At 50.2% G+C, this 23004-nt stretch overlaps 2 protein-coding genes across 4 annotated transcripts in view; both read right to left on the reverse strand.

Annotated features, from left to right (window-relative positions):
* Sfxn5 (sideroflexin 5) overlaps positions 1–16231 on the reverse strand; it is a 116896-nt gene extending 100665 nt beyond the window's left edge. Inside the window, exons 1-2 of the mRNA XM_005369836.2 lie at positions 16090–16231; positions 683–751 (exon numbers count right to left, since the gene is read on the reverse strand). Coding sequence (XP_005369893.1) covers positions 683–751; positions 16090–16191 — 171 coding nt within the window. The 5' untranslated portion in view covers positions 16192–16231. The remainder of the gene's footprint in view (positions 1–682; positions 752–16089) is intronic.
* Positions 16232–17660: 1429 nt separating this feature from the next.
* Positions 17661–23004, reverse strand: part of Rab11fip5 (RAB11 family interacting protein 5) — a 38781-nt gene continuing 33437 nt past the window's right edge. For all 3 annotated transcript variants that reach the window (XM_005369839.3, XM_005369838.3, XM_005369837.3), the window contains 2 exons: positions 20179–20368; positions 17661–19959 (listed from right to left, as the gene is read on the reverse strand). In XM_005369839.3, coding sequence (XP_005369896.1) covers positions 19756–19959; positions 20179–20368 — 394 coding nt within the window. In that variant the 3' untranslated portion in view covers positions 17661–19755. The remainder of the gene's footprint in view (positions 19960–20178; positions 20369–23004) is intronic.

A 23004-nucleotide genomic window follows, 5' to 3' on the forward strand; every position in this document is an offset into this window, starting at 1 on the left:
GTGAGCCACCATGTGGTTGCTGGGAATTGAACTCAGGACCTTTGGAAGAGCAGGCAATGCTCTTAACCTCTGAGCCATCTCTCCAGCCCAAAACAGGATCTTTCATTGAGCTGCAACTCACTGATGGGATACACTGACCTGCACAACTTTAAAGGCACACAATGCCATAATAAAGTAGATAGTAAAAGCCATGCACAACGGTAGCCTCGGAGAGACTGGAACTGAGCACGGAGGATAATGAAAGGTACCTACCTTTTGCTCTGCTAACCACATCTAGACTGCTTGATACCCCTTTCCTGCCATGCTGGGGATCTAATCCAGGGTCTTGCACACGTAGGCAAACACTATATCACTGAGCCGCCACCTTGAGCCCAGTTTGAACTTTTGTGCTGGGTATATAATTTACATAATTGGTAACATCATTGAGGTTTTCAAAAACATGAATGCTGTTTCTCTCAAATGAGTACAGTGAGCACCAATGGAATCACGGGAGAAGGCTTTGGGCACGTGTAGGAACGCCCTCTTGATTGACTGAGCTAGACAAATACAGAGATGGATGACTTCCTTTTACCTTGAACTTCCTTACCCTCTTCACCTCCTCATCTGTTCTGAGGACCCACACATTCCAGAGTGACAAGGCACAAAGGCCAGGGGCCTCCACTGAGTGGCAGCTGTGACTCACCTCGCTGACAAAGAGTGTCCGAGGGTCAATGATGTCCAAGAAGTGCCGGAAGCGACCATAGAAGGATGTCTGCGGAAGGAGAGGAGAGGAGGTCAGAGGCTGTACCCCAGCTCAGGACACTGATGACCTCACCCACAGTACCCAGGATTCCCCCTCGTGGGTGATGGAGGCCACCAAGGCCTCAGTCCTCCTCCCAGGGATGGGAGCTTCCTAAAATCAACGCAGAGAGAGCATTAAGATACAGCATGATGTCAGGTGTGATGGCGTACTCCTTTAGTCCCAGCATTCAGAAGGCAGAAGCAGACAGATCTCTGTGAGTTTGAGGCCAGCCTAGTCTACAGAGAAATATTCAGGATAGCCAGGGCTATAGAGAGAGACTCTTCTCTACAGAAAAAGGAAGAGAGAGAGAGAGAGAGAGAGAGAGAGAGAGAGAGAGAGAGAGAGAGAGAGATATCATGACTGGGGCTAAAGAGATGACTCAGCCATTAAGACCATTAAGAGCACTTGCTGCTCTTCAGAGCACCTGAATTTAGTTCCAGCACCCACATCAGGTAGCTCACAACTGCCTATAACTTAAGACGCAGGGGATCCAATGTCCTCTTCCAGCCTCTGTGCGTAGCTGCATTCATGGGCACAGATACACACAGACACACATCTTTTAATATATATATCTCATGACTTTTCCAACCTTTCCTCCAAGTGTCCCCCATGTTTCCCCTCCCTCCCACTGTTCCAAGATCTAGTCTGGGCACTTCTGTAACACTCAAGCGCCCCTAGGTACATTGACACCTTCCTCACTCAGGAACTCCAGAGAGAGCTCGCCTGGCCTCACCAGGCCCTCTCCAAGGTTCTGCTCTGCCTCCAGAGAGCAGCTCCCACAGGCAGAGCCCAAGTATGGCAGTCCCAGCTCACAGCCCAGACCCTCCTTCAGCTCACTGCCCTGCTGCCACAGTGAAGTGCGGAACAGGAGAGCAGCCTTGCCCAGGAGCAGGGGCCCTGGAAAAGGAGGGCTTTGTTGTAAGCAGGCCACAGGCATTCAAACACGATGAAAGGGAACCAAGCAACAGGGCTGCTGGGCCTTCTGCCTGAGGACAGAGCCAATAGGGCAAGACGGGGCTCAGAGGGAAAAGAGAAGGTATTGGCTCAAGGATGAAGGGGCAAGATGCAAGCGCTGGGGGCTTCATGCCTCACTGCGCTCTGGGCTTGGCCCCAAAGTCCTCCGCAGAGCACGGCTCTCCAAGTACCACTCTCTGCACTGAGAAGAAAACAGGACTGCCCCACTCACCCCCTCAGGGCTTTCCAGGGCACTGCAGTGACTCCAGCCCTCGCTCTTCCCAGGAAAGACCCTGCAAGGTCCCGGAGGGATGTCAAGGGTCTCAATCCAAGCCTAGTCTCTACTTCCATTTCTTGCCACCCGCCATGCCTGCACGGGGCAGCTCCTCCACAGCGACTTCCATCCCAGACAGATGGACAGAACAGAGACCAGACTAAGCCTCAGCACCATCTTAAGTCAGAGATGCTCTTTCCTAACCTCCCACAGCCCGAGGGGCTGAAACTAGTCTCCACTTGAGACACACACACGATGTTCATTCATACCGTCCTGACAAAATTTCATCCCTAAGAATACAAGGGGAGCCCCCACTGCACTGTCCATGAATGGACTGACGACGGTTTGTAAGTGTAAACACCATGTCAACTCGTGTGTTCAAGCGACAGTTACGATATAAAAAATGATTTTGATTTCATAAAATGCATTCAGCAGTGAGGGCCCAACTTAATAAGGAAGGAGACAGAGAAGGATGGATTCTTTTTTTGTGGCACTGGGATCAAATCCAGGGCATCAGGCATGCTAAGCAAGTACTCTACCAAGACACAGAGATACAAAAAGATGAACAAAAGGCCCAGTGACATCCAGCCTCTAAAAAAACAAGGTTTCCCCCAGGAAGTGGCTTATTTCAGGGCTGGGACAGAGAAGGGAAAAGACGAAACTAATATATTTTGTGGTTCTAGAAAGTGGTGATGTGGCTAGAAAGATGGCTCACAGGTCACTTGTTGCTCTTGCAGAGGACTTGGATGCAGTTCCCAGAACCCACACAGTGGCTCACAACTATCCATAACCCCAGTTCCAGGGAATCCAACAGTGCAAACATACATACACAAAAGCACCAATATACATAAAAAAATACTATAATAATAAAAAAAATGCTGTATCCAAGTCAAGTGTCCTGAGCACAGTGACCAGAGTTCTAGCACGAAGCAGGGAATAAATGTGACCTATCCTCAGGCAGCTGGGATAAAAAGAAAATACCTAACTGCGTAGGGCAACCACACAACCCAACAAGCAGGTGCTACTGCTTTGTTCCCTTCCAGATTAAAGACGCCCTTGACAGTGGCATCCGCTCTGCTGGGTTTCTAGATTCTCTGGTCACCTCTAGACAAGGGTGGCTCAAGCGCCCCTTGCTAGAACTAGAAGGTCACTGAAATAGGCTACAGACGATCTGTGTGGCGCACACCTCTAATCCCAGCACTGGGAGTGGTTTGAGGTTAGCCTGGTCTACACAAGAAGTTTTAGGCCAGTCAGGGCTACATAGTTTGACCCTGCCTCAAAAAAAAGAAAAAGGTAATATTCTGTTTTAATGGATATAAAGTACAAGCTGGTAAGCTAAATAATGCATTTTTCTTTTTAAAAAATTATTTATTTTATGTGTATGAGTGCTTTGCCTGTGCATATGTGTACCACATGCATGCCTAGTGCCACAATGTAGTGCTAAGAACAGAACAACTCTGGTCCTTGACGAGAACAGCACATGCTCTTAAGCACCTCGCCATCTCTCCTACCAGTGATAGACACACATGATGGCACGCTCGAGGAGACTGGGCCGGCGCTCAGGTGCTCCCTCTTCTCCCTCTTTGGTTGCTGGCTTCCCAGACAGACCCAACATACAGCGAATGTGACTGGTAAGCAACCAACAGTCTTTTTTTTTTTTTTTTTGGTTTTTTGAGACAGGGTTTCTCTGTAGCTTTGAAGCCTGTCCTGGCACTAGCTCTTGTAGACCAGGCTGGCCTCGAACTCACAGAGATCCGCCTGCCTCTGCCTCTGCCTCCCGAGGGCTGGGATTAAAGGCATGCACCACCACCGCCCGGCTGCAACCAACAGTCTTGAGGCTTCCTGAAGGGACGGTGGCAGAGCGCAGCTTCCACAGGAAGGCAGGATTAGAAAGAATATCAGGCTGAGGGAGATGCGGATGAGGGCGGGTGCAGGTGAGAAGGGCATGGCCCGAGGGATGTGACTTCTGGAGGACACCGCAGATGACTTCTACCTGCTGAGTCACCCTGAGGTCTGTCTTGATCCTGTCTCAACCTCCAAAGGTCGCCCGTTCCTCCCTACCACAGCCACTGTGTGTGTGTAGGGAATGGGGGAAGGTCCCAAATGAAATATTTGCTCTGCAGACCTCTGCAGATGGCTGCTGAGCCAGGCCTGGGAAAAGTACACAGCGCAGGCCTTGCAGTTGCTGAGAGCCATCAAGAACTGACTGCAGACAACAACCAACAACAAACTCCCTGACCAGAGCTCAAAGAAGACATCACAGAGCACACCGGGAACACCCAGATCTCCTCTGGTTTCTTCCCAGGATGAAGCAGGAGACATGTGCAAGGAGCTACGGGCTCTGGTCCAGAGGTGGCAAAGGTCACCGAGCCCACGGGAAAGACTGTGGTCAGAAATCGATACCCATGTCGAAGCAGACTGCTCATTCATTTCCCGACTGCTCGGACCCAAATAATCACACAGAAACTATATTAATTGCAACACTCTTTGGCCTTTAGCTCAGGCTTCTTATTAACTAACTCTTACATCTTAAATTAACCCCATTTCTATTCATCTTTGTATTGCCATGAGGCTGGGCCCTACTGGTAAGGTTCTGGCTGGCATCTGATGGCTTTCTCCTTCAGCAGCTACATGACATCTCTCTGATTCTGCCTGCTTTCTCTCTGTACCTCTGTTAGGACTTCCTGCCTGGCTTTACTCTAAGCCATTGGCCTTTAATAACCCATGGCAACAAAATATAATCATAGCATACAGAGGGGAGTCCCAGATTTTTATCCACTGTTGAACAGCTACTGTGTGCTCCACGCTGTGCCAGCAGCTAGAAGAGAGTCAAGCTCGCTGGCCACTGGACAGGGAGGAACCCATGGGATGCCTAGTGTTCCAGCTACAGTCTAAGGCCATTGACCAGGGTAACGAGAGCAAGAAGCATGTTACCATCACGGAGAAGATAAAAATACTGTAATGATCAATTACATTTGAGATATGTAAAGGCCTTTCTAGATCTTTTCAATAAGCGCTTAGAAATAGAGGCTCATAAAAGGCACCCTGAGTTGGGATGCTAAGCACACAGCCTGGTCCCCCAGAGGCCTGCCCTTGAGTCTAGCAGTCTTCCTGACTCACTGCAACAACGGGACTATACAGCAAGGGAACGGTAGGGAGTCTGCCAAAAAAAGACAGGAACATTCAGCACAGAAGGCCTGCTAACGGTGTGCGAAGATAGAAACAAAGCCAGGTTACCAGGACAAGAACTGACTTAAGTCCAGACTGAGGCAGATCACAGGGTGTTGTTTCCATGAAAACTGCAAAGTTAAGGTCAGTGTTCAGTCTTGAGACCAGAAACACCGTGACACTAGATGCTTGGGGTGATTATGAAGCAGAGTGGCTTGGATCTGCCAATCAGAAGTATATGTGGGAGCTAGGGATGTAGCTAAGTGGTAGAGCATAGCATGGCTAAGGCTCAGGATTCGACCCCTAGTGCTGTGAGAAAATAAATAAATAAAATCAGAATAGGCCGGGCTGAGGACCTGTATCCAGTGGTAGAATGCTTACCTATCACAGGAGAGACACAAAAGGAAAATGTGCATGCCTCGGTCTTTTTTAAGTATATATATATATATATATATATGTGTGTGTGTGTGTGTGTGTGTGTGTGTGTTCATTTATGCGTATATCTGTGTGCTTGCATGAATTTATGTGCACCACATGTGTCCAGATGCATAAAGAGGCCAGAGGGCATTGGACTCTCTGTAGCCAGAGCTCCACAGAGAAACCCTGGAACTGGAGTTCAGGCGGTTGTAAGGGGCCATGTGGGTGCTGGGAAGTTAAGTTGGGTCCTCCACAAGAGCGGCAAGCACTCTTAACTGTTGAGTCATCTGTCCAGCTCTGCATGTTTGATTTTTGCTGACAGTACTAAAACAGCCAACTTCCGGCTACGGTCATCATGATCTCAGGGATTGGGAGATGGATCGGCAGGAGGACACTTGCCTTCAGGCATGTATGCTAGGTAAGCATGGTGGTCCACATATAACTCCAGCCTTGGAAAGCAAAGATGAGGGATCCCAAAGCAAGGTGGTTTGACTGAGAAACCCTAGCTCAAAGAGTAAGAAGGGAGAATGGTGGAGAATGGTTCTTGGCATCAACCTCAGGTCTCTACTGCAGGTTCACATGTGTGTATGCACACAGACATATACGCAGAAACATGCAGAAACATACATACACATACACGCCAACCACATACACACATACACACAGAGGAAAAACGGAGAAGCAGGACTGAGCAGCTTCAGTACTTAGTAGCTGGTATCAGTTCTTATTATAAATAGTGTTTCTGAGTTTTGTCAAAAAACATTGTTTCCAGCCAGGGGTAGCATAGGCACTTAATCCCAGTATATGGGAGGCAGAGGCAGGCAGATCTTTGTGAGTTTGAGGTCAACCTGGTCTACAGGGAAAGTTTCAGGTCAGCCAGAGCTTCACATAAAGAAACCCTGTCTCAAAACACCCCAAACAAACAAACAAAAAAAAATTGTTCCCCTGCAGAAAAAACAAAACAACAAAAAAAAACCATTTTAGCTATGTCTGTCCCTCTCTGTCTGTTGAATGGAACGTGGTTTTTACTTTCCCAGTTTGACTTCATTTTACTTTCTCAGTACTTAAAAATGTATAGTCATCTCCTCCTCCACCGCCCCCATTCAGCCCCATCTTTGCTCAACCACACCGGGCAGTTTTCTTCTTTACTGGAAGAATGAGTCAATGAAACCAATTCCTTCCCTTTCTCTTCACAAGCGAGATGAGTCAGCTCACTGTGGGTAGTGCCCGCCCCCTGCAGCCCCAAGCTACCTCCATTCCCAGGTACAGCCTAGAAATTGCCTGAGAGACCTGCTCACCCCGGTCCCAGATTCTAAATCACCCTTCTTCAGGAAGGACTTGCACAGGGTCAAGCTAGTGGGCATCGGCAGGACCCTTCACCGAGTCTATTAGCAGCAGAGACACCTGCACTGCATCAGCACCAGGGACGACCTGAGACTTCCCCGGCAGGCCAGATCTCCAGGGCTGATTCCACCTCTCTGGGGTGGGCTTCAGACACCAGCATCTATTAGATACCTACCCAGGGGCTAGAGAGATGGCTCAAAGTTTGAGTGAAAACCTGAGTTTGGTTCCCAGCACCCACACTGAATGCCTCAAAACTACCAATAACTCCAGATCCAGGGGATCAGATGCCCTTTTCTGGCCCTTTGGGGAACTTATACTGACATGTGCAAGTATATGCACACTCATAATTAAAAGGTACATCTTTTAAAAATGATATTTACCCAGTGCTCTGGGGGATTGTTGAGTCCCCTCCTCAGCACAACCCCCAAAAGCTACTTTGGCAACAGTCAGCTCATGGAAGGATTCTAGTTCATTACAAGCAAAGTAAATGAGAAGCAGGCTCACAGCCACACGATTCAGCCTGCATCAACCTCTCAACTTTGATGTGATGGGTGTTCTCTGCCACCCGAAGTCTCTCCGAATCCCACAGGCAGCCTGGCCTGCTGGTTCAGCATATGCTTGACCCCCCAGGCATCTGAACAGGCAAGTGAGATTCTGAAGGAGCAAGAGCATTAAAGAACTGAACGCACCAGGCTGGAGAGATGGTTCAGTGGTTAAGAGCACCGGCTGTTCTTTCAGAAGACCTGGGTTTGATTCCCAGCACCAACACGGCAAATCACAACTATCTATAACTCCAGTCCCAAAGGATCTGATGTCCTCCTCCAGCCTCCATGAGTACTAGGCACATACATGGCACAAAGATACACATGCAGGCAAAACATCCATTCACATAAAAAAAGACAAAATAAAAGACAGACATGGGGGGGGGGTAAACAAACCAACAGCTGTAATTCCGCATAGGTGGAAGGACAAACAGGAAGAGGCCTGTGTGCTTATTTCCTGTTCTGGGCCCTAACCTGCCAAATCAGTATCTGAGTCTGAAGGAAAGAATGGGGGGGGGGGGGGGTGAAGGAAAGGAGGAGGGAACATACGAAGGGGCTGGAGAAGAATGTAGGAGCTCCACAGATGGAGCGGAATGCGTGAAATACCGTCCTCAAGATACACGGCTGTCACACTCGTGAACACGCAAGACCACGCCAGTCAACATCCCAGCATGGGTGGAGGAGGGGCTCACGAGGCCTCACCCTTAAAAAGGAGCTACAAGCAGCTGATAACTGCGGGGGATGGAGAGCCATGTCCTTTAAGGGTGTGTCTGCTGGCCGATGACCCCAAAGAAATGCCCCGACTAGACTCGGAGTTATTTTAAAATAAACAAAAGGAGAATATGAAGGTGGGAGAGGAACATATCTGGTGGGGTCCAGGGTGAGTGGGAGGGGAAATGGGGCTGATATGACTACGACCAAGATACACACACACAAAGGTTTTATTTTTAATTATGTATAAGCTATATGTCTGTGTGCAGGTATGTGTACAGGAGTGTAGGTGCCAAATGGGGCCAGAGGTATCAGATCCCCTGGAGCAAGAGCTATAGACTGTTTCAAGTCGCCTGCCATGGGTGCTGGGAATAGAACTCAGGTTCTCTTCAAGGGCAGTCCACACTCTTAACCACTGAGGCATCTCTCCAGTCCCCCAATATATATGTAGACATTTTCCCCCTCAGAGACAGGGTCTCACTATGTAGCTCTGGCTGTCCTGCAACTCCCCAGTTAGACCAGGCTGGCTGCCTCTGCCTCCCGAGTGCTGAGATCAAAGACATGTGCCACTATGCCCAGCATTAAACTATTAAAAAAAGAAGAAAGAAAAATTGAAAATAGAAGAGGAGGAAGAAGAAAGACAGGCAGGTTTCAGAGGCTCCTGGGAGGTGAGCTGTCCTCTTTTCACTAGGAATGCGGGGTAGCGTTTAAAAACAAGGCAGAAAAAAAAGGGGGACAAAGGAACAGGTCAACCAGCACCAGAGACGCAACCAGCCACATCCTTATGGAGGGAATTCTACAAGACAAACACCCCAGTTCCTTCAGCGTATGTGAGGGGGGACGAGGGAGCAAAGCAATAAGCAGAAGGAAGAGGAACGCTACCGCATGCTATACATGTAATCACTCTTCCGAGGTTGGAAGGAGAGAGGTGCAAGTCCCAGGCCACGCTGGGCTCCACAGGCAAACATCACATGAGACTGTGGGGTGTGGGTGTTGCACAGGCCTATCCTCCCAGCCAGCTGCCACCACCTTCGTCAGATCACCGTGACTCCCTGAAAGAGACCGTCACAGCTGAGCATATTGAGTGTGGCGATCGGCTGGTAGAAGGAACAGCAGGGAAGGTCTTGGAACCCTCAACTGCGAATCCAGTCACTGCGCCTCCCAACCAGTCGTAAGCAGCTCTGTCCTAACTGTGCAAGGTCTCAGGTTAGAGGGCATTGCTGGGGAACGGTGAGGGGAGGGTGCCCCACCTACACAGCCATGGGGGAGGCACTCATCCATGCTAGGTAGGATCTTCCAGTATGGCAGCTTTCCGGCTCCTGCCTCTGCTGCCCCCTGCCTCTACTGGTTCCCCAGAGTGAACTCCAGGGGAATCACACCTCGATTTGTCTTTGGGGCCTTGGGAGCAGGAAGAGGCATTGTTCCCATCTCTCAAAGGGAAGGCGTTTAAGCAACAGTGGAGTTTTGCACAGGGAGTGTGATTCAAACAAACCAACAATTTCGAAAAGGAGGTAACTCATTATTTGACGCTAAGAAATAATGAGGGCTGGAGGGATAGCTCGGTGGTCACAGCACTGTTGCTCTTGCAGAGGACCCAGGTTCAAACCCCAGTACCCACATGGTGGTTCACAACTATTGGTAATTCCAGTGCCAGGGATCTGACAACCTCTTCTGACCTCCAGTGGCACCAGGCATGCACATGATGCACAGGCAAACATGCAAGCAAACACTCATATACAGAAAATAAAATAAAGAAGTCTTTTAAAATAGAAAAGAAAATAAAAATAATGAGAGACTAGAGAGATAGTTTATAGTTAGAAGCTTTTGCCAATCTTCCAAAGGATCTGAGTTCTGTCCCCAGAACCCATGTCAGGCAGCTTGCAATGAACTGTCTGTAACTCCAGTTCCAAAGGACACCTGTACACTTGTGTGAATATAAACACACAAACATAAATAAAATATTAAAACATTTTTTGAAAAAAAAAGAATAGGTCAGGCAGTGAAGGTGTATGCCTTTAATCCCAGCACTCAGGAGGCAGAGGCAAATGGATCCCTATGAGTTTGAGGCCAGCCTGCTCTACAGAGTGAGTTCCAGGACAGGCTCCAAATCTACACAGAGAAACCCTGTCTCTAATAATAATAATAATAATAATAATAATAATAATAATAATAATAAGAGTGTGGTATTGATGGCACACGCCTGTAACCTCAGTCCTAGGAGATAAAGGCAGGAGGATCAGGAGTTCAGTCAAAGTCATTCTCAGTCATAAGCAAAGCCAGCCTGTGCTACATAAAACCTTGTCCAAAAAAAAAAAAAAAAGAAAAAAAAATCTGGGTGGTAGTGACAGTATAATCCCAGCACTCAGGAGGCTGAGGCAAGCAGATCTCTGAGACCAGTTTGGTCTACAGAGTGAATTCCAGGACAACCAGAACTACACAGAAATCCTGTCTCAAAAAAAAAAAAAAAATAAAGAGTAGGGGGAGGCTGATGTTAACACTAATTTTTATTAATTTTTTAAATTTGTGTGTGTGGTGTTGCTCTGGAAACCAGAAGAGGGCGGGCATTAGATCCTGCGGAGCTGCAGCTACAGGCCGGCCCCTGATGAGGGTGGTGGTAACCACTGAGCGACCTGAACTCGGGTCCTCTGGAAGGACCATTTGTATGCACTCTAAACTGCTGAGCCACCTTTCCAGCCCCCAGTTTTCAAATCCCTATAACAAGCTGCAATGTGAAGAACGCTCGCTCCTGGAACACGTTTCCTTCAAAGCCTGAGGCTCTGTCTCTCTATCCATGTGGAATTCACTAGGTATACCCAAACTAAAGATATTCTACAAAATATCCCAGTTCTTCCCAACACAGTCAAGGTAAAAACAGAAGAAAAGTCTGAGAAACTCAGACCAAAGGATACTAAAAAGATATGCAACCCAAAAGCACTCTGGAACCCTGGAAATGAAAAGAGACATTAACATAAAAAATAAAAAGTACGACTGGGCAGTGGTGGCACACGCCTTTAATCTCAGCACTCAGGAGGCAGAGGCAGGTGGATCTCTGTGAGTTCAAGACCGGCCTGGTCTACAGAGTGAGTGCCAAGACAGGCTCCAAAGCTACACAGCAAAACCCTGTTCTAAATAAATAAATAGTACAATTCAGTCTGGAGTGTGCTGATTTTTATTTATTTTTTATTATTCACATATTAAATAGATTTTTGGTTTTGAATTTGTTTCTTTTTTAATTTTTACTTTTGGCAGGAAGCAGTTTCAAGACAGGGTTTCTCTGTGTAACAGCCCTGATTGTCCTGGAAATCACTTTGTAGCCCAGACTGGCCTCAAACTCACAGAGATCTGCCTGCCTCTGCCTCCAGAGTGCTAGGATCAAAGGCACGCACCACTATGCTTGGCTTTACTTTTACTTTATGTGTATGAATATTTTGCCTGGATATTGTGTATGTTCACATGTGTGTCTGGTGCTGGCAGAGGTCAGAAGAGGGCACCAAATTACCTGGAGATAGTTGTCAGCCACCAGGGGAATGCTGGGAATCAAACCTTGGTTCTCCACAGCCTCCACCCATTTTCGTGAGACACCTCGTCCTGGATGATCTGGAACTCATTACATAGACAGACTGACCACAAACTCAAAGAGCTCTACCTGCCTCTCGAGTGATGGGATTAAAGACAAGTACCACCTCACCCACATATTTATTTAATTCTTTGTGTGCCACACATACATGGATGCCCATAGGCACCAGAAAAGGGTGTCAGATCCCCTGGAGCTGAAGTTACAGGCTATGTGAGCCACCTACCTAACATGCATGCTAGGAACTGGACGTGGGTCCTCTGCAAGACCAGCAAGCATCCCTAACTGCTATACCATCTCTCCAGACACCAATTTTGATTTTTTTACTTTTGACAAATGTACCTTGCCTCTGTGAAATAATAAAGAGCCGTGTGTAAGAGTAGTTTGGGAATTCCTTGTTCAAACTTCTGTAAACCTAAAAGCATTTCTTTCTTTCTTTTTTAAGTTTGTAAAACAAACCAAACTGGGTGTGATACCAGGGGAACTACAGCTGAAGTTCTCCTCTGGTCTCCACACACGGGAGAACACAAATGTAACACACACACGCACACACAAACATACAGAAATCTTTATTTTTAGATCTGCCCCCTGACCGGTTAGTAACTGAAACAGCGGGATGTTCAGGTTTGCATCAAAGCAATTCATTGCCTGTGAGCGGGGAAGAACACAGGAGAAATAGCTTGGCCTTAAACTGGCAAAGCTGACACTGAATGATGGGCAGCCAAGGGTTAGAAGATGAAAGGCTCTGGTTCTGTGGTTGAAACCCTCCAGAATAAGGAACACTGACATAAGCAGATCTCCCTGATCTGCTACCTTCAGCCTGCCCCCAGGACTGCAGCCATGCAAAGTGCTGACCTCCTCATTGGATCTCCTTTGTGTTTGCTTTAAAAGGTCATAAAACATTAATTCACCCCCCCCCACACACACACACCTTAAAAAATAGCTGACAGTAAATAAGCCTGAACTCCGGAGCTCGGCTGTCTGGGAAGTCACTGAATCTGTGAACTGCAACTCTCGCCTGGAATTAGAGGACCTTGTACCTGTCACAAAGAGCTGTAAAATTTTCATAAGCCAATATGCAGAGGGGGAGGGGGTGTTTGGCCACCATCATCATCTTACGGAGAGAAAAGCAGCCATGGACAAAACCCATCCATTCCCCTTTCTCTGCTCTGATCCTGCTCATTGCTGCCCCTCCCACTACCTTCATAGAGAAGGGCTTCCAGAGAGAGAGGAAGACCTCAGTCCCCAGTCCTCAGACTAGAGCTGTAGCTCGGTTGGTAGCATGTTTGCCTAGCATGCACAAGGCCTTGGGCTTAGCCCCTAGCACCCCATAAAACAAGGTGTGGTGTTGAATGCCTGTAACCCCTGCATTAATCAGAGGTGGAGGCAAGAGGATCAGAAGTTCAGGGTCATCCTTGACTGGGTGGTAAGTTTAAGTCTTGTGAGCTACAGAGACTCTGTGAGGGATGAGGAGCTGAGAGAGACTAGGTGGGGATCCGAGTGCTCCTTGAGTGGGCTCTGGGAACGGACCATGGTTTACGGACATCTGTCAGGCCAGTGCAGGCTACTACAGTAGTAGATACCTACTGTGTGCCAAAGACTGAGAACAGGACCCAGGACCCAGACAAAGATGGCTGGGCCCAGACAAGAAGGTAGAGACGTGAGGATGAGATATTCAAGGTCATCCCCAGCAACAGAGTTTAGAGACCAGCCCCTGAAGGACCCTGCTCACTCAGAATGTATGTAACAAACTACCGTGCCTTTAGAATTACCTCTTGAAGAGTAGAACAGTGTTGCCATTTTACAAGATTCCCAAGGGACAGTTTAAATAAAATTTGACCAGTCGCCCCAATCAGACTTGTAAGTCAATTCCATTCAATTCCACAAACCCCACTGCAGAGTCTCACTAATCCATAAAGCTCTGTGACACCCTTCTGCCACCAGACACTGTGCCAATGTGGTAACCTAACAGTGGAGGAGGGACTACGTGACAAGGTAGACAGTCCCTGATCCCATGGATCCTTCAAGGAAACGATTCTTTGTAGAGAGGAGCGGGAAAGAGTTGAGAGATGTTTCAGCGGATGCCCAGGGATGGGAGGGAACAGGAGAGGTCTGAGGGCTGAAAACCAACCAGTATGGTGGAAAGAAGGGTGCAAGTGAGGAGTCATACGTCAAGGAGTGGGCATTGCAGAACTTGAGGTCCCTTCAGATACAAAGTCTGTACCTCAAAAATAGAGAAAAACACTGCAGGTGTTTAAGGATGCTTCGTGTGTGGGAATCACCTGATCAGACCGCAGTGCTGGGACTCTGCCTTAGAGAAAAGGGAAAGGCTGGAAGAGGGCCAGAGCAGGATTGGAAGCCCTGTCGGAGGCTCCCACATTGGCTCAAGAAATACATGGCGGGGTCTGGCTTAGCCTTGGATAGGGCAGCTATGAGACTTGTTGGAGAAGCGATCACAGCTCTGACTGGACTGAGAGGACTATGAAATACGGAGAAAAATCTAGGTTTATGACCCTAGCACATGGGTGTAGGCCGAGCGGTTTGCAGAGGCCGGGGCAGGTGTGGAGGAAAGAGAAGTTCTCAGCATGGGTGAATCAGATCTACCGAGCACCCTTTCTTATCAGGCTACGATGCTGCCAGCAGTGGGGGGCTCAGCAGAGGTTACTTCACTGCTAGAGGTAACGGGACATGAACAGCTAGCTGCAGGAACTAAACCTCCTCAAACACACTCCACCAACGATCAGAGCAAATACACCAGCAGAGAGCCAATAAAAGGTGACCCAGTAAATGTCTGTTGGGTAAACAGATGTCCCAAGTGCCACCCAAATACCAAACACCAGGGAAAGAAACACTTACTCAGGGCATGTCATTAAAGCCTAACTGCCTAAAGCCCTTTTCTCAAAGTTGAAGGGTCACAGGGAATACTACCGAAAAGTAAGCTGCGAGGATCCCACTGGGGATGCAGGGGGAGTTTGGCGGTCTGATAGGACCACAGGGTGGTGGTTCCAAAGACAGAAATGTTTCCCAGTGGGGGGGGGAGGGTGGAGACCAATGGAGAGTCACTTAAGGCCAGGCACAGGCACCCCTAACAGCGTCGCCATAGGTGGCATTTTACACTAGCGGGGACATTAAGCCTCTTCAGATTCCTACATGCTGAGACTATTTTTTTAAAAGAAATCAAGTCCCATTTAAAAACTCTAGGGACATATTCTCGGAAAGCTCATCTCGGTGAAGCTGGGGGCTGAATTTGGACCCAATCTCACCTCCGCGCCCGCCCCACTCTAAAAAAGCCACTGCATTCCACCTTTGTGGCATTTCCTTTCTTCCTTCAAAGTTCTCTCTAGCACATCTGCTACCCCCAATCCTGGCAAACCCAGGCTCACTTCAGCTCTGGGGGCAGAGGGTCTGCGGCGTTGGAACGCGTCCCCAGGCCCCTGGCTCACAGACCTAGATCTCCAGTTTCATAGCCGAGTTAGTGATGCCTGGCCGGGTTCTTGGTTGTGTCCGCGGGCTAGGCTAATCACAGTCACGGTGCACCCCGAAGAGCCCAAGAGGGTGTGGATGGGGGCCAGCGCTGCGCAGCGCCAGGGAGCATCGAGTGCGAGACTAGGGCGCGCTTGGGACCCTCGGGTGAAGCGCGGCGGCTCCGGAGGATGACACAGCGTTTCCCGCACCCGGCTCTCTCCCGCGTCCCAGCCTCATCCCCGCAGAGACCGCTAGCAGGCCGGCAGGTCTCGTCACTGAAGCCCCGGCCCGAGGATAGAGATCGGGTCGCTGCACCCATGCATGTGGTCCCATCCTGGGGTGCACGTAGCACCCTGCTGGAGGTCGAGGAACCGGAGCGTGACCGTGGGGCGTGACCAGGGAGTTTTGCCCCGCGACTATCCCGTAGCTCACAAGGAAGGCCAGTTCCACTCGGAGAGAAGTTGAGATGCGTCCCAGCCACACCACCTACCAATGCAGCGCAGGACGGGAACTTTGCGCCTAAGGCGTACTTGCCAGAGCGACCCTTCCGAGCCGCTCGGACCCAGGACCCGCGACTCGCGTGGCCAATCACCGAGCGACGCGGACGGGGGCGGTGGCAGGGCGCGGGCATCCGCGGAGTGACTGCGCCACTCGCCAATAGGAAGCCATGGTGGGAGACCTCGCCCATCCAGTTGACCAATGGGAAAAGAGCGGCTACAGCCGAGGTCCCCGCACTAGCTGTAGGCGCTGGTGGCCGCGGGTTGAAGACCCCTCGGGCTGAAGTGACTTTGCAGGAGACTTGGCTCGACCCCCTCCCCTGTGCCTCCTTCCCACCCGCGAGCCGCAGCCCGGGCCTCACCTGCTGGAAGCGGGGCTTGCCCAGCTGGAAAGGGGGAGCATCAGTAGAGGCGTTTGCGGGACTGGCCGCCGCCGCCGAGGCTGTGGTCGCTGTATCCGCCATGGCCACTGACGCCCGCAATCTCCAGCCCTTTTAAAATGTCCCTCCTCGGCCCCCGCCACAGTTGCCTCTCCCGATTGGCCGTGAGCAACCGCAGCAAGCAGGGCGCGCAGGGCCTTGTGGGAAGTGTAGTTTTCCCCAGCTCCGAGCCTGACAACCCCAGACTGCAGAGAGCTGCACCCACGCAGACCTGGTTTCGGTTCCCGCCTCCAAAACAGCAGACATTGGCATTCCTGGGAATGTGTGAAGGTGCGAGTGTACCCGTGGTCCTGAGTCTTATGATCAGGAACCTCCTACAAACGCGGGCCCGACCCGGGACTAGGTAGGCAAGGATCCAGGCATAGTGGGGTTAATTCAGAAGGCCTTCAGCAAGGAGTCGCACTGCGGGATTTTTCTGCAGTTTCTTCTATCATAACCCTACCTTGAGACATTCTGTCACTCTGCCTCTCTCTTAAAACAACTGCCCAAGTTGCTATGACCATTGAACATGCTACTCATACTTTTACCATGGTTTGATGGCTTTAAGATTCCATCGCCCTACTTCTACAAAGTCTGCTTCAGGGTTCTGTATATGGTACTCTCTTTTGCCTAGCTACATACTAAACTATGTAGCACAGGCTGGCCTCAAACTCGTGATCCTCCTTCCTCTGCCTTCCAAGTCTAGCAGACCAACTGTGGGCTTAATTATCTCTCCCCTGTATGGTGTGTGTGGAGTGATTTTGGTTGGATAAATCTTCAATGCAGGAATAGGAGGGGTCACACTAGGAATTCAAATAGTATTGGGTGAGTTAAGCATCTTGAGAGACCCCACTTTTTTTTTTTTTTTTTGACTCAGGAAGTTCCTTCCCAAGCCTAATTATCAAATACCAGCAACAGGGATTCCCTGGGAGTACAAAGCACACCGCATAATAAACATACACTCCTGCAGGATGGCGGGGAACGTGAGTGCTGATGGTGGGGGATGAGGGCTCACTCAGAACATAACTACTTGATTCTAGGGAAGCCTCCATCTCTTGATGGGCTTCAGTGTTAACTTGGGGTTGCCCCCCTGTCCTTCCAGATACTGCATGAGCAATAGGTGGCCCACATGCTCATCCAATCACTAATGGCTGAGCCACAAGGAACAGAACTCACAAATGATCCTAAAGTTGAGGAGAGATGGCTAACTGAAAAACAGATTTTGTTTTTGGTTTGTATCTTACCTTCCCTCACTAAACTTGGTGAGTTCAGAACAGAAATCACAAACCTTGCCCTCTTTATTTTCCCACTAATTTATTTATACATTTATTTAATACATTTAGCACTCACTAAATGTATGCCAGTGATCAGTGCCCAGTTAACACAGGCACTGTAGGCAGTATTGCCCATGATTTCGGGACAGTGGCATTATCACCCAGGAACCACACTGCCTTCTCCCATAGGCAGTCTCATTCACCAACTCATTTCAAAACAAGAACACACCAGGCCAGCTGTGGTACACGGATTCTTTATTCTTCATAAAGTGCTCAAAACATGAAGAACAAGCTCTTTATAGACAGGAGTTTCAACTAGGAAGACAAACGGCCGAGCAGAACTGTGCCTGCTCACTGTCTGCCAGCTGCACTCTGCAATGTGTGGTGTGGAGCAGACACGAGCAAAACCCTGGCTTCAGTTCAGAACATCTGTGCTAAGACACTCCCTGCCCCTGCCACATAGGGAGGCCAAACATCAGGGGTGGGTGAAAGATGAGGGACAGGGCTGGCACCACATAAAGCCCAGAGAAATACCTAGCAGAGGGGCTTGCTTCCTCAAGAGGCACTCTCCAATGCCAGTGACACCCCACACCCCAACACAGAGTGGTCAAAAGTCTTGGAACTGGTGGTTGCTTTCCCCATTTCTGAGTTGACCTAGAGTTGGTAACTACACTGTGGGGGACCCATTGTGGGGTTTCATCTGCTCGAGGCTGGCAGGAGATTGACATCATCCAGAGCAGATCCTCCTGAGGTGTTCTGAGTGAACTCATGATCCTTAAATGAAGAGAGTCATTGCCTTTCCACTGGGCCAAGAGCATCTTTTTTCAGCATCCCACCTCTTTCACACATACTTTTTGCTAATGCAAAGCCACCAAGGACCCCTGCAGATGCCATGAGGAGACCTGCTGTATTCACAAGCGAACTAGAAGCTGAACCACAGGGTAGATACTTGGCTTCAAAATGCACTTAGCCAAGCCAGGAAAGATGGAAGGGGTTGGTGAGCAAGAGGGAGGCTGCACAGCAGCTTACAGAACAGCTGGAGAGCCACAAGGCATTTCCTAAGCACAGGTGTCTCCTGAGGCAGAAGGAAGTCTTCCACTTCCAGACAAGCCCACAGGGTCAGCACATTTGGGACCCAAGGTCAGATACTGTAAGTTGCAGGGTATCCCCAGGCTTACTGCATGGTCGATTTTTATCCCACGATGCTCCGAATGGAGGGCAGGGGAGGAGCAAGAGGTGGGTGGAAGACTTAGGGGTGACAGCAGGTTTGCCAGAGTCTTAGCTGAGGTACTTCTCAGGGAAGCAAGAAATCTGATCCATATTCCCCTTTCAGGACCCTAACAGTCATTTTCATGTGCTCAGTGGGAGGGCGGGGACACCATGGCCAGAGAGAGGTCTACACCCAGAGGCTCTTGTTCTCACCCACAAAAGGCACATTTTAATTGGTTTCTAAAAGTTCTGACCCCACAGCAGCACAGTTTTGGCATCTGAACAAATGGTAACAACAGACATGGAGGCCTGATCCCCAAAACATGAGCAGTCCAAAGCGCCAACCTGGGTCTCATGTTAGGGAGGCAGGGAGAACCTCAAGAGTGAGGAGTCAGTCTCCCTGCACCCAGCCCACCACCCATCACCACTGAGACATGGAGTGGGAGGGTCTGAAGAGGGGCAGGGAGCAGCTGAAGAACACAAAGACACATAATACCGCCACCACCGCCACACTGTATACATGCTCCACACACACAGCCCCAGACAGAAAGAAAGACAAGACTAAAATACACAGGCTCCCTACTCTTAGGGTACAGGCACAAGGTTGAGGTGTAGGTGCCCCGGTTGTCTACAGTGCACAGACAAGCAAGCAGCTTGGTCCCCATCCTTGTCCCAGTAAAATACTAGAGGCCCTCCAGGTGCTGGAGGGAAATGGAAATGAAGGGCCAAGAAGAAACAACTGACCAACCTCATGGGTGGTTAAATCTGTGCTGGCAACAGTGTTGCCCTAGATACCACAGCTCACCCCAGAACGCACAGCTCACCCCAGAACGCACAGCTCACCCCAGAACACACAGCTCACTTCTGCGCCATCTTGACATCTGACATCCTTGTTCCAATTCTTTGAGGGGGGACCCAAAGCTACAAGTGTGAAATGGGCAGGTAGGAAAGACCCAGGGCTCTCGTGGAAGTTCAAAAGGGCCCCGTCCATCAACCCCAGCAGAGGCAGGATGGGGGAGGGAGCAGAGAGTGATCATGAGGGCAGGCTGTGCCCTACTCAGGTGAGACAGGTCAGTGGAGGGCATTACACAGGTCCTCACCAACCCTCCAGGGATGGACTGAAGGGTTACTTGGGGGGCGCAGGGGAGATCTGCAGCAATGTGGGCGAGGTCTCCATGATCCTCACCAGCAGCCGGTCAATGTAGCTCTCCAGCTCCTGCACATGCTCGTCTCTCTGGCTCAGCTCACGCTCACGCTGCAGGAGCAGGCCAATGAGCTCATCATGAGTCAGGTGATAGTACTTGGCCGACTGGTCCGGCACAGCAGAGTCCTACAGCCAGACAAGATGGAACTAAGAAGAGGAGACCCAGACCTTCCACCAGGTAGCCCACAAAACCTGTTTCCCCACTGCAGAAGCCCAGGCTCTGCAGCAGCCCCTCTCTAAGGTCAGAGGTGTCCTACCCCACTTCAGAGCTGAGACACAGCTAGCTGCTCTGCCCTTTGCACCACCTGTTCTCGCGGGGTCTCCTCACCCCTTGCCGGGCCTTACCTTCAGTTTCTTGGTGTCCACAGCTGGGCCAAGCTGAGATGCTGGAACCACAGACTGGATGCTGCCAGATGTGACAGTTTTGAGCTTCTCCAATCCGCTGCTCAGGGCTGTGCTCAGGCTGGTGCGGGTCTGTTTCCTGTCGGGGCTGGCCTCCACGGGGGCAGCACTGAGGGGCTTCACGGGATGGGGACTGCAAGACAAATAAATGGGAGGTGAGCTGCAGGAGGGAAGGGTGGCACAAAGGTGGAGTCACTGTCTCTGCACAGCCACCTGGCCTGCTGGACAGCTGATGTCCCCAGGGCACAGTGTCCTGCACACCTCAGTCCACCAGCTGCAATCCAGCATGGACAACTGGCCTACAGACTCCTATACCTGTACCAGCCATTTCCCTTCCCTTGTCATCTACACTTTCTCGGTTTCCCAGCTGCCGAGCCCGTGGGTATGAAAATGTCAGATTAAAAGCAGGAGAGACCCACACATGGGCTTCCCGCCATCACCTCTCTCTAATGGTGGCTTACCATAAGCTCAGGACAGGACTGCAAATCTCTTCTCGACCTTGACCCTTCCTCCTCTCAGGACCTGCCCAGACCTGCCCAGAGCCCGGGAATGACTTAGTTTCTCACTTCTCACTCCCCCTGAGAGTACTCAAGCCAAGACCTCAGTGCTGGTAGCCCAGGCCAAGAGAACTCGTGGTGTCCCCTCTTCCACCTCAGAGCTCAGCTACAGACCTCTCTCCTTCAAGACGTGAAGCTAGTGCTCTGGGATTCTACCAGCCTCTTCTCAGGCTAAGCTGCTAGCTCTCTGGCTTCGCTCTCCTCCTTGACACCTGCTATCTCCCCGCTGCAGCCCAGTTGTTACCTCGAGGACAGCTGTATCCGTGGGGTCCACCTAGCCATACCAAGTTTCTCTCACACCTGCCTTTTCCAGCAGCAGCCCTCTGGGAGGCCCTCTACCTCCCTCCTCTCCTAGCTGCACCTGCCCTCCAGCCACCCACTCCCTGTTCTGCTAAAGGATAATTAATGGCTTTCCACTTCTGAAAATTCCTTTAATGGCTCTTTTCTAGGTAAGATTACAAACTCTTAAGACAACTTGGACTTTGCTGTGCTTCCTGGCCCACAACTCCAGCCCTGCCGGCCATAAACAACGATGATCTTTTGGCCCTTACAAAAACTATTTCTAACTAGACATGGTGGTGCACACCTATACAAATAGCACAGCAGAAGTGGAAGCATCAGAGTTCAAGGTCAGCCTCCGCTAGGTGAAACGCACCCCCCCCCCAAAAAAAAGATATTTCCCTACCTGGGGGTACTTTCCTTCCAAAAACTTACTGCTCTTTCAAACCTGTTCACAGTCACCTCTTCCAGGAAGCCTACTGATTCCCTGAAGCTAAAATAATCCTCTCCTGGGGTGCCTTAGCACCTACTTATGTAAACAGCAGGCCCATAAACCAGCTAACCTGACCTGGGGGAACCTCATAAATCCACTCTCACCCTACAGGGGCTTCAGGCCTTCAAGCAATGAATAGGAAGCAAAGCCACTTAGTCTCTGCCTGACTCAGGCTCGGCCAACCTGAAATAGCACTGCTCCTAAGGACAGGGCTGGTGTTTAGTCTCACAAATATGAAAGCCTATCAAGTCCCCACACAGGGCAGAGCAGTCCCATCACCTTAGGGTTTGCACTGGAGATGGTATGAAAGAAGGTGGCTCTAAGGCCACCAGTATGAACAGTTACCCTCAACCACAGGGAGGTACCCCCTCCGGAAGCAGCTAGAGTGCTGGGCTGTCAGCATGATCCCCCACTCAACCGAGAAAGAGACAGCTCTATGCACCCATCACTCCACAGGGTAAGGTCATGCTCCATATAAACATGAACTGAAAGCAATTCTGAAAAGGAACCCTGTAAGCAGTGTGTATAAATAGAAGTTATACTGCAAGACTTGGGCCAGATGAAGACAGTGTCATCAGGAGATGAGGGAACCAGTCACCAGCTCCTTCTCCCCACATGGGGGTGGGAGAGGGACACAGCCCCATACATCACTTGGGGGTCAATTTCCTCCCTGACCTGATTTCTTGGGTGTCACCAACAGGTCCTACTGCTTCCCTCACTGAAATCTCCCTGTTCACCCACCTAGACTGGAAGTTTGTTGGGTCTGGCACAAAATAGATGCTCAGCAAACCCTGGGCAACTGACATGAGCCAGCAGCTACCTGCCTGAGCAGGCTGGGGGCCTCACAGAGGCCAGGGCTTGATCCTGAGGATAATTAATGGCTTTAATTAATGCTCACCGCGTCACCTGGCCCAGCTGCTCTGCCCTGCCGCCTTTGTCCAGGCCCCTAGAGCACCGCTGTCCCTCTGGACTCTGCTGTCCTTGCCGAGTCACATGCACTGAGACTTGAGCCCAAGGCTCCTGACCACTGCTCTCATCACCCCCATTACCCTCTGGTGAAGTCTTGAGGCCTAATGTCATAGAGACCACAGCCACACATGCACAGCTGTCCAATCAGCTGCCCTAAATGGATGGGAGCCCAGCCCAATGACAGGACAAGCCATTGAGGCACCTGCTGCAGCCAGAGAGCCTTTCCTACAGATTAAGGGTGTGGAAAGCATTTAAGGAAAGCTTCCCTTCCTCCCTCCCTCCCTCCCTCCCTTCCTTCCTTCCGAGTCTGTGTCTTTAGCCTCCTCAAAGGCCAGAGTCCTAGACCCTCTGCCAGCCCTCTGCTTCCTCACCATGTCTGGACAGGAAACTGCTGTGGGCCCACCACTACCTGCTAATACTCTCAAGGCCTAAAGAAGTATTGCCCGCCTGTGGAACCCCACCCCCAACCAT

The sequence above is a fragment of the Microtus ochrogaster genome, unplaced genomic scaffold, assembly GCF_000317375.1.
Source record: "Microtus ochrogaster isolate Prairie Vole_2 unplaced genomic scaffold, MicOch1.0 UNK62, whole genome shotgun sequence".
Classification (NCBI taxonomy): Eukaryota; Metazoa; Chordata; class Mammalia; order Rodentia; family Cricetidae; genus Microtus; species Microtus ochrogaster.